We start from the raw sequence: 12,180 nt of genomic DNA on the forward strand, positions 1-12,180 counted from the left end.
ATTTGGGGGCTCGTGTTGTTCCGTTGGATCTTCGAACTGTATCTGTACGTAATCTTAGGATTGCTATCATTAAGTGGTGGTCACGGGCAAGTCCCATATCGGTGCTTCTTCTAAAGCGTCGACTAATCGCGAAGTGATCAATTTGTTTGGCAGACGCTTGCTTGTTTGTCGACACCCAGCTAATTTTATGACAAAGTTTGTGCTCAAACATAGTGCCACCAATCACAAGGCTTTTGGCTTTGTAGAAGTCAATGAACCTCTCACCACTATCATTGCAATTGCCGACTCTGTGAGCACCCATCACATGTCTTAGCCCGTTGTTGTTACTGCCAAACCTAGCATTGAGGTCTCATATAACCAAAATTATATCTCCGCGGGGAGTGTTGTTTTAGGCGGATCCTAGTTAACTATAACAGCATTCTTTCTCTTCATCAGATGCAAGCTCCGTCGCCGGTGCGTAACACTGTTACGTGTCGGTGACTTGTATTTTCTCAACCATCGCACTTCGCTTATCCCTAAGATATCTATCACGTACCGCATAAATTCTCTCTCTAATTGGAGAAAAATGGCATTGTGCGGACTTTCACTTCCTGGGTCCAGAAGTGTCCTCACATTCCAGAAACCTATGTTTGTCCGGGTACAATAACCAAAAGTCATTAATTATCGAAGGTGTAATTTCCGTAACCTATCTTAAAGAGTCAGGAAACTTCGCCCTTGCAATTTTTGCTAACTTATGTATATTGGGATACACAAATCATCCACGAGCAGGTAAAGCAAGAACTTCAACATTGCAAGAAAGTTGCATTGCTGGCCTAGATCTGCCATGCCGCAGGCCCCCAAGCTTCCAAGATTCCTGCTAAGTGTTCTGCTCCAAGATTTTTATTGACCTCTAGGTCTTTTGTCATCTTTAACAAAAGTATTCCTCTTAATTGCGTGTCTCACGATACTGTCTTCTCTTGAGCCGACTTCTCAAAAATGTTGACGATTTTTTCTCGATTTTGATTCAAGTTTTTTCATACATACATCATTGAACTTTATACATACTCGAACATACTGATAAACAGACCCTTCCAATAAATTTAAAAAATATATAAATAATTCAATTCAATTTACCAATGTTGCCTAACAAGTTAAAACAAAATATTCTTAAATTCACAAAATTGAAAAATAGATCCTTAAATTTCCTAATGCAAGTTTATTATCTGCTATTTATTTAATATAATTATAATTCTTTTTATTTTAAATAGAACAACAAATATTTTAAAACATATTTATTAAAAATGCTCACTGTATTTACTAATTGGATAAATCTTATTGTTTTCTCTTTTAATTTTATCTATATACCAATTTTTGTTTAATAATTTATAATTTAAATAAATATCGATGCAGCTACTTGATATGTACAAAATGGAGGAAGAAGCTTACAAAATTCAAGGCAAATCGGAATTTTTCGCTTAAGAATTAAAATTAAGAACCATTAAATAACGAACACATACCAAAATTATACAAAATTAAAAAAAAAAAACATATTCTCAGTCGAAATGTAAGTTAAATTTATATTTAAAAAAGAAAAAAGGAAAAAATCTTTAAACATACATATACCTAAATTATACAAGAATTAAATGCGGTTATATTTCCAATCAGAACAATATAATTAATTTCTTATTGAGATGATTTATTGATTGTAATATAAACGCATTAACTCTGCCGTATACAAGAACAAAAATAAAACAACAAGTTTTTGGAAAGTTGCAAATTTAAAAAAGTTGTAATTTACATAGAATATATTAAGTGTAATTTCCGCTATTTATTTAAAACAAAAATCAAGTATAGAAATGTACAGCATAATGCAAGTCAAGATTTATTTACCTATATCGACTTATTAAATAACATTTATTTATTAAAACAAATATACCTATAGTTAAAAACAAAAATATCTAAGATATACTTTAAATGTTAAATCAGAAGAAAACACACCGATTAACTTGTAAGAAGTAGAGAAATTGAATATTTATTGTATTTATTTATTTTCCTTTTTATTATTTCTTTGTTTTGTTTAATTTAATTTTTAAATCAAAGAAAAAAAGAAACCACTAAATCTCATCCAGAAGAAAAAGACTTTCTTATTTCAATAAAAAAAAACAACGTCACTGTCTGGTAACGTTGAAGTTGGTCTCTCTAAATCAACTTAAACATACAAAAATTTGAATTGTTTAAATCAATTTGTATGTTGCAATTAAATACCAGAAGAAAAATAAACTCTTTATAATTTTATACTTTCTTAAAATTTGAATTTGCTTTGCAAAACGGAATTTAATAATAAAAAACCAAAAACAAAACAAGTAAAACTGAAAATATATGTGTTTGAACCGTATGCATTATATTATATTTAAAAAAAATTAAAAATAATAAATAAAGTCAAACTTTATGAAAAAATAAAAGTGATATAGATGTTCTAGATTTTAGAATATTATAGAACACAGTATATATACATACAAAAACATAGACCTAATGTGAATATTGAATCAATTAGAAACAAATTTATCTATGAAAATAAAAACATTTATTTTTAAAAAAATACTAAATAAGTAACTAAAAACAAAAATATTAAGCGCGTTGTTGGTTGAGAGACAAAAACACTTTGTTAATGCGTAAACATTAAATGGAACCAAGAAGAAAAATATTAATATCTATAAACTTACTAATATCGTGAATGAATAAATTGCGCTGTGTATCGAACGACGACGACGATGACGACGAATGAATGATTAAATTAAATTTATAGTTTATTGTACCTTCTCACGAACTTGGTATTAAAATTGTTTAATGAAAACCCTTGTTACATTGAATCTCTTAAATAAAAACAAAATAAGGCAAACCATCAAAGTTCTGTAAAATATGGATCGGCCATAGGTTTCCAAGTGTCTGCATCAAACAATTTTCATATCATGTTGTTAAGAATATTTAATTGCGTATTAATCAATAGTAGGTATAGCAAAAGTCAATATATTATCTATTAGTTAATTCCAAGTTTTAAATCAAATGATATAAGTTTATTTATGTTTATTGTAAACAATCCTGTGTAGGATGAAAGAAACTTCCTAAAATTAAAAATTTAAAGTCGTTATGAATTATTAAAACATCCTAAATAAGTGGCATACTATTATAATAACTGAAACTAACTATTTTCTATAACAACATTTTCGATAATTTTTGCATTTGATTTCGTGCCTTATACATTTGTGTTATAAATAAAAAAAACTGTCCAATTCGACCTATAACATTCTCTTCCCATCAATCAATTATAAAAATCTTACTCTTACTATCTTATCATATACCATCCAATGTAGTTCTTACAAATTTCGAAAACTCTACAACATTTCCATTCGAATGAAAACCTCCTGCTCAATTATAAGTTTTTTTTCTTTTTATGTAATCCCTCATTTAGGACATTTGTCCTTAAATTAAAATTTATACACACCAAAACGCCATCTATCTTGTAAGCCTATGGTTTAATTGTTTCTCAATGCATAATGTTCACAATGATATGAAAGTCCTAATTTTTTTAAATTTAAAGAAATACGTATTTGATATATGCACTTACATTTTTTAAATTACGTGAAATACATTTCAGTTAAGTAAATCATTGAATATTAAATTAAATATAAATACATACATATATATATTTTATTCCTTGAAAAATTTATTAAGATTAAGTGATACTTATTTTGATTGCACTAATTTTCAATTATTGGCAAGAAAAGATGGATCAAGATTAAAAGAAAGGTATATTTAAAAAACAAAAAAAGTTAAGAGCAAATGCAGAATTATGAAATAAAATATTAAAAGAAATAGTAAAATTATTGAAACATGCATTATGTACGTAGATAAATGAATAATAAAAGTAATTAAAATCGCAATAAATTAAATGTAAATGGCATTCTGAAAATTGAGACTGCAACACTCAAGTAATTTGGGTTTATGGCAGATTAAAAGGTCGAATAATGTATTGGACATTTATATGAGCAGCATTAATTTATTGAAATTGAAGTTTGCAACAGACAGATTTATTTACTAATCTTTTTAGAACGTAATTAAATAAATGATATGATAATTTAAATGGACATGTGTTTCGTTTTATTGTGTGTATTTTCAGTTAAACTTGGTTAACTTTTTGATCAAAAGCTTTTTGAACGTAAGATTTTAATAGAAATGATAAGGATCATGACCCCCCCCCTGGGAGATAGTTTGTTTGCTTTTTCGTAGGAATTCCCTTCAATTCAAAACTAATAACAATTAACAATTTCTTATCGTTTGCTTAACACAGTAAGATACAATATCTTATTAGCTAGTGAAAAGCTATTATTACAAATAAGTATTTTTATAAGTAGTATAAAAGATAATTCAAAGTAGAACAAAGAAAAATAAGAAGAAAACTAATTAAATTAATTCTAATCATAATTAATGCTCAAACATTTAAAGACGATAGATGATTTCTAATTTCTATCTTCATCCTTCGGGGATCTTCAATACTCCTAATATCGTTTGGAAGACTATTCCAAAGACGAATACTATTTATACAAAATTGGCGCTCCGATGTTAAGAATGAGTACCGCGGATGAATGAGTTGTCCGGATCTACTCAAAGTAGGCGTTCGTATTCTTTCGAACAAATAGCGGGGTTAGTAAAATGTCAGAAACCAAAAGTAGAGTACGAACCTCCAGGAAACTGTTAAATGTCATGTGGAAAAGCTTAACTGAAAACGCTGATACATGCTCATATCTTCGTAAACCATAGATATAACGAACTGAGCTGTTGAAAGCTACATTTAATTTACGCTTGCTTTCAAAACTGCACGAACTATATATTTCACATCCATAAATAAGGATTGGTACTATTAATGTTTTCACCAGCATAATTCAAGTTTTGATAGGGGTAAAAGATTGTGAAGCTTTAAGGGAATGTAAAGCAACATACGTTTTTCCTATGACTGAATTAATATGATTGTCCCACGTCAAGCAGCGATTAAAAAGAATACCTAGATTTCCAGCTGTCTCAGAGTATATAATTGGAGTATTGTTAAGGAATACCAATGGCAAGTAGGATAAGTCTAATGGTTTCCGTGAAATAACGAGACTGTTTGATTTCAAAGGGTTTAATAAGAGGCCATGAGATTGAGACCAACGTGAAATGCTCTCCAAATCTTCGTTTATACAAGCTACATGATGTTCAATGAGACCGACTCTGCCACTTACATATGTACAACTGCACATCGTCAGCGTACATACAGATTTTACAGTACTTTACAATACTAAGGCAAGTGCGCGTGGCATGATGGTCAGTGCGTTGGACTGTCATGCAAGGGGTCTAGCGTTCAATCCCTGCCTGTGCCACCTTAATTTAAAAAAAAAATAATTTTCGCGGGTACTGCCTCTTGCGAGGAATTGACAAATCCTTCAAGAGTAATTCTTGTCATGAAAAAGTGCTTTCTCAAACTAGCCGTTCGGATTCGGCCTTAAATTGTAGGTCCCTTCCATTCCTGACAACAGTACTTGCACACAGGAATGGTTGAGAGTTGTAAGTCACTGGGCCCTGGTTCACAACGGACTGTTGCGTCACCCTATTTGATTTGATTTACAATACTAAGAAGTGCGTTAATGTACAATGAAAACAAGAGTGGACCCAAAATTGACCCTTGTGGAACTCCCCTAGTAGTTGACAAAAACTCAGATAAATTCTTATTTACTGCTTGTTTTCTTCCACTTAAGTAAGATTTGATTAAATGTACAGCATTGGATGAGAAACTAAACTCATTATAAAGTTTGTTGCACAGAACAGAGAAGTCCACGGAATCGAATGCCTTGGAAAAGTCTAGTAAAACTTGAAACGAGATTTTGTCTTCATCCATCGATTGTCGTAAATCTTCTGTCACATTTATGAGTGAAATAATACAGCTATGCCTCTTACGGAAACCAGATTGGTTTTGGCGTTAATAGATTCGTACGACTTAAATACACATTCATTTGTCTTTGTACCAATCTTTCAAAAACTTTTGAGATGTAAGGTAAAATGGCTATGGGCCTAAAATCCTCCATTTTTTATTATAGGGATGACTTTTGCAAGTTTCCATTGAGGAGGATATTCACTTGTTGTAAGAATGTAATTAAAAATATGAGTGATGTATGGTAAGAGAATCGGCAAAATAACTTTTAAAAATATGAGATGAATCTCATCAACGCCAGAAGTATTAGATTTTAAAGATAAAAGGCTCTCTACTATATTTGTGTCGTTTATGATGGTTAAACCAAAACTTAATGTTGAGGTTATGGCCCTCTCGGCCGGTCTTACATCGTTTGAGTTTTCAACGTTGATGGAAACTGGTATGGATGGTAACGAAACAAATTTACGATTTAAGACGTTGCCATCAATATTGTCAACCGCGTCACCTTTAAGTTTAACAATGCCTATTTCTCTTAAATTCTTCCACAACTGACGCTTGTTCAAAGATGAACGTAAACGTGTAGAAAAAACCGTGGCCTTAGCAGATAAAAATCTCTTGTGCTACTTTATTCGTTAGGGAGCAGTAAACTAGTCTTAGTTCCTGTAGTCTATATCGTTTCCACCATTTATAAGCTTCAACACGTTTCTGTAAAAGAAATCGTATTTTGGAAGTGACCCAAGGAGGCTCATAAACGTCAGTTCTTACTGTTTTTAAAGGAACATGAATCGTATTGCGTTAATGGATATGACCCCCATTATATTTTGAATTATTTATTTTTTATATGAAAACAACATTTGTATTTTACTTCCTTAAACTTTATTGCTAAAAGTACTACTTTGAATGAAGATTGGACCATGATCATAAGATGAATCGGATATTCAGCCCTATTCCAAAAACACAGCACATCAACTTTTGACCAATGGACGATCCAGGGGGAGGGCATATGAGCCATAAAGCTTATACACTTAAGTTGTATAAGTAAAGATTTCATCTAAAGATTTGTTAGTAATTTAACGACATTCACCAAAAAGTGGTTTGCTGTCAAAAACTAAACCTTTTGTTTTTACTCAATTTAGAATTTGAAAAAGCTTTAGTCATGTTTAAAATTATTTTCATAGAAATTATTTCTAAGAAAAAGAGTAAATATTCAAGTTCTTAAGAAGAAATAATGAATTTTATATTTACTTGCATTTAAATTCCTTAAACTAGCCTTCAATTTTATTATTAAATTTTTTTGACACACATAAAAAGTGAACATTGAAGTGATTTTTACTTGCGACATATAGGAACTATATGGTATGTCTTCCATTAGTAAACAATTTCGAACTAGAGTTTTAAATCAAATATGACATTACGACGGTAGAGAAATCGGAAAAGTGAGTACCCCGATTCCGTCCGTCTGTCTGTCTTTCCTGACTGCTGCAGTCCAAACAATTGTATTGATTGAAATTAAGATTCTGAGCCGATTAGCGTAAGGCGTTTTTTTTTTATTTTATTAATACGAACTTAGTCATACAAACTTTTTGGTTAAAACATATGATTTTTCTAAAACTTTTTCTAAATTTTGTGTTCTTAATTTGGCTTCTTTCTACAAGAAAAACATATTTTGGTATTGCTCCAGAAGGGAACCCTTCAAAAACCTTTATTTTGTTTTTAAGTTTTTTCAAAAACTAATGGACTGATTTCAATAATCTTCTCTTTCTGTGCAAGCTCTTTTTGATAATCAAATTGATGATGATTTTTTATGATAAAAATGTATTTTTTTTGATTTTTTAAAAAAATACTAATTTTGTTCACAAAACTCCATATTTCAAAAAGGGGACAGCATTTTTTGACGAAATTTAAATGTAAAATGTACATATGTATATTTATAGCTCTTTATTTAGTGTTTCCCAAAAATATTTTTAAAGCAAAATTTAAAATAGTTTTCGAAAAAAAATAAGTAAATCTAGATTTTTTGACAAATAAAATGGCATTTAAATTTTTGAGAAAAACTTATTTTGCAAGTACATTTTTAAATCTTAAAATGTAGGAAATATTTTAAAAACAGACTTTTTGGAAGAAATTTGCAAGGTCTACGAGTAAGCAAGTCGTGCCTTTTATTTCTTTCAAAATTGGTTTTCTATTGAATACAAAAGATCTTAAAAGTTCTTAATCAAATGAATCTACTTTTGCCTTGGATGCTCTAGAACTGAGATTTAAACACGAATTTTAATAATACAAATGTCCCAAAAAATCAAGGGACACTAAGTGAAAAACATAATAAACGTTTCATATCTATCGACCAAAAGCTTAAAAACGTATAATTTGTGAGGGCTACAAAAACTTTTCTTCTTATTTGTTTACTTTGTTACTTGTTCTTTGTTTTAATTTAATTTTTAACGAAATTGTGTACTTAAATGCAAGTATTTCCTTAAATTCAAGAACCAAATCTTTGTATCTCTACAATTTATAAGTTTTGTTGACGCCTTTAAGATCAAAATACGATTAAGCAGATTGATAACGATAGTAATAAGAGACTCCCAAAAATTGAGTTCAATAAAATTTTGTTAAAAAAAAACAACATTTCTACATATCAAATAATAATTTTTGAATTTTTGCATTAATAGAAATGAAAACAAGAAAAATATGTTGTATTTTTGGAAAAAAGCAACGTTTCAAAACAATCTCTGCGCAAAATGCAGCAAAAACCCTCTAAACTATTGTGTTTTAGCTCTTAAATATGGCATATTTAGAAAATTGTTATAATCTTGGTATGCTTTGATATGTAGGGATTCATGCAAAATATATAGTTAGACCATACCTTGCTGGAAAACAGTGTTCTTAAATAATTTGATAACTAAAGTTGTCATTTTAGCAATTATTAAATTTTGTTAGCCTCCTTTACAAAACATTAAAGAACATTTTTAAGCGTTGAGTAAAAACTCATCTAAGTGTGTCAAACCTTCCCCCCCCCCTGATGAAAAGTCTGGATCCACCCTTGACCATCGGTATTGAAAGATGAAGGATAATTATTATTGACAATTGAGTACGTCATAAAGGAATAACATTTTTTCTTCTTCATTGTTTGAACGTAAATTTTGTCCAAAGTAACTTGTTGTTTTTAAGTGTCATGAACTTCAAACTTAGAACTTTATTTCAGTAATTTCTACCTTCGGTTCATCGTACGAAAACTACCAAAAAAATTATTGTCTACAAAACACACCTCAGGCAAGTTACAAGCCCATCACGATTTGTATTTTGTAATTTTAAGGAATAGTACTTATTTATTTTCCAAATTTACAAGGTACCCTTTTACAGAAATCATTAAATGGAGTTGTATAGAAAATAAATAAATCATAAAGTAATAAAGTTCAGCTTTCAGTTGAATGAAAAAACACTGTCATTTTGAAAGAAGTAGACTTGATAGTTAGGGAGATTATTCTTGACTAACTTTGCAGTCAATTTTCCATTAAAGTTGTGGAAAGTAATTAAATACTAAAAACTTGTCTTACTTTCAAGTCCCTTATGTCGTCTGAACTTGCCCAATGTTTAACATACTATAGTCATTTAAAAATCAAATGATAAAATGTCAACAAGAATAAGATTGTCCATTGTTCGTTGAGTTTTGACATAGTTTCGCAAAGCTTAAATAATATCATACATTTTGGAAAAGATTAATAGTTTCTGGATTTCGTAATTTTTTTAACTTGAAATAAAAGGAGTCATTTAGAAAGGAAGAAGCTTTGTTTGTGTTTTACACAGTATATGCAAGACAATATTTAAATCTTAAAAAAGGCTTCTTCTAACTAAATGTTGGTCCTTAAACTGGAAAAACATATGTAGTTCTTAAAACACATAATCTATTATGTAAACTCTTGTTCCTGATTTTTATTGCGTAAGTAAATAATTTAAACTCGAGTTTTGATTTTTAAAAAAACTTATAAGTAGTTTATAACTTAAAAATTAATTTTGAAGAAATTCAATTAAAGTATTCTGCTTGGAATTCGGATTTCTAATAAAATAATAGTTCGTTAATGGGCATCTGTCACTTTTGAAATTTAACAAGTAAAATCGAGCGGAGCGCCAATAAAGAATGTTTTAAAATCGGCATTTATTTCCCCTTTTGAGAGCTTTTGAGCACAATAAGATTTTGGCCTTGGGGTAAATCGTGGTTGGTTTATGCTAATTTTCTTTTGCATTTGAATACTAGAAGACCTACATATATTTATATTCATTTTTTCGATTTAAAAAGCACCTACATACATTAAATTTAATGAAATTTTCGTAAAATGTGTGAATAACATGAAAATAAATTGTAAACAAATGGAAACATTTTATTGAAATCCCCAAAATAATAAACAGGTATGGCATCACTGAAATAAAAGGCAGGAAGAAATGTCAAAATAAACCATTTTTGTTTGTGAGTGTTTTGTGTGAAAAAGTGAACTTATAATAATTAATTAAAAATAGAAATAAATGTTTCTTTGTTCTTAAACTGCGATAATTATTATTCATTTGCCCATACAAATTTATCTATCAAATAAAAAAAAGGGTGTGAAAATTCAAGCTGCGTTAAAAGTAAGTAACTTAACTTAAGTAATTTTGGTCTAAAAAGCGTCTAGAGTTCGGTGATTATTGGGGTTAACATGGTTTTTTGCTTAACCCCCAGAAAAAGCATCTAACGCAAGATTTATTGTGGCTTATTGCCGTTGCCAAAACGTAAAATTTTGTGATTAAGAAACTTCTCACGCAATAAAGCCATAATTGGTCGTTTTAGGAGGCTTGTCACTCCGTCTCATCAGTTGAATTCCAACTTTTGTACCTTAAATTTTAATTATTTTAACTTGGTTTTCGATTGTTATTCGTTAACATTTAACTTATATTGGGACACCTTTATATAAAATCTATAGTATTATCACAAAGCATTCGGTGTTGGAAGTTTTATATAAAAAGTTTAGCCAATAAAAGAAAACACAAGCTAATCCGTAAAAACCAAACGATGACATCAATAAAGGTTTTATATACGAAAGTTGGCAGTTTAAAGGGGGCTTAAGGTTTTTTTTCGTCAGCTATTGTTTGTCTTTATGTTTATCTCCTTTCTTGAAAATATTTTGATCGAAAACTTACCAATCGAAGATCAAATGAAGGTAATTTCAAATTATTAAAAAACGAAACGATCGAAAAAAAAGAAACAATCAAAAACAAAATTTAACTAAAACAAAATAATTTAAAAAAGAAAAGAAAATTTTGAAACAGAAATAACCCAAATACATAAAAAGTAAAACAGTGAAATGATCAGACAAAAAAAGACCAGACTAAATAAGACCAATTATTGAGACCCCTTGAAAATGTTAGCTTGGCAACCATACCTTATCCTATCAAACATTAAATTTAACCTTTTCATTTGCACCATAACAAACAAACATTTTGGAACACGGCCCTAATACAATTTTCTTACATATGTCAAATCATAAGGTTAAAAAAAAAGTCTTTTTTGAAAAATTTTAATTCCGAAAAGCACCGATACTGTAAGGTAAGGCTGTCAACCTGGTTTGTTCAACCAGAAAATACAGTGTAGAGTAGTGTAGTATGTAACTTTTAAAAGGAATCCAAGCAAAAACGTCATACTTCTGATGCTAAAAAGGAGAAAACTATTCAATTCATTGCACATAATTATTAAAATAATAACTAAACATACAATTTTAGAAGAGTTATTAGGTAATTATCAAATAATTTAATGGATAAATATTTTTTTTTATTTTCTACTTATTTGTTTCCAAATTTAAATTACTGTTTGGAGAACATTTAACCACTAGACTAGAGATTCCCCTTCAGCTTAGTTAGATCTAACCTATTTTTAAACAATAACATTTAAATCAAGAACACAAAACGTGAAAAAAAAACTTTAACTATAGTTAAAAAACATACAATTGAATAATGACATTAGCTGATTTTGACTGTTTCACAGTTGCAACCTGCATTAGTTTAAAAGTTAGTGCAGTCTTATTCAACAAACACAAAAAAGTTAAAATTCTCTGCCCAGAGTAGTCCAGAGTGCAGCTAATTGAACACAGCTAAAGTCAAAATTACGAAAATCAACAATGAACTCAAAGGGGGGGTTTGAAGAGTGAAATGTTCGAAAGGTTCCCATCTTTGTGATTTAATATTTTTGATTGTCATTGTCATTGTCATCGACA

General features: G+C 29.6%; 1 protein-coding gene across 5 annotated transcripts in view; it reads left to right on the forward strand.

Annotated features, from left to right (window-relative positions):
• LOC129953831 (1-phosphatidylinositol 4,5-bisphosphate phosphodiesterase) overlaps window positions 1–4,124 on the forward strand; it is a 109,438-nt gene extending 105,314 nt beyond the window's left edge. For all 5 annotated transcript variants that reach the window (XM_056067315.1, XM_056067316.1, XM_056067317.1 and 2 more), the window contains one exon: window positions 1,390–4,124. In XM_056067315.1, coding sequence (XP_055923290.1) covers window positions 1,390–1,458 — 69 coding nt within the window. In that variant the 3' untranslated portion in view covers window positions 1,459–4,124. The remainder of the gene's footprint in view (window positions 1–1,389) is intronic.
• Window positions 4,125–12,180: the final 8,056 nt, after the last annotated feature.

Source organism: Eupeodes corollae, chromosome 1, assembly GCF_945859685.1.
Source record: "Eupeodes corollae chromosome 1, idEupCoro1.1, whole genome shotgun sequence".
Lineage (NCBI taxonomy): Eukaryota > Metazoa > Arthropoda > Insecta > Diptera > Syrphidae > Eupeodes > Eupeodes corollae.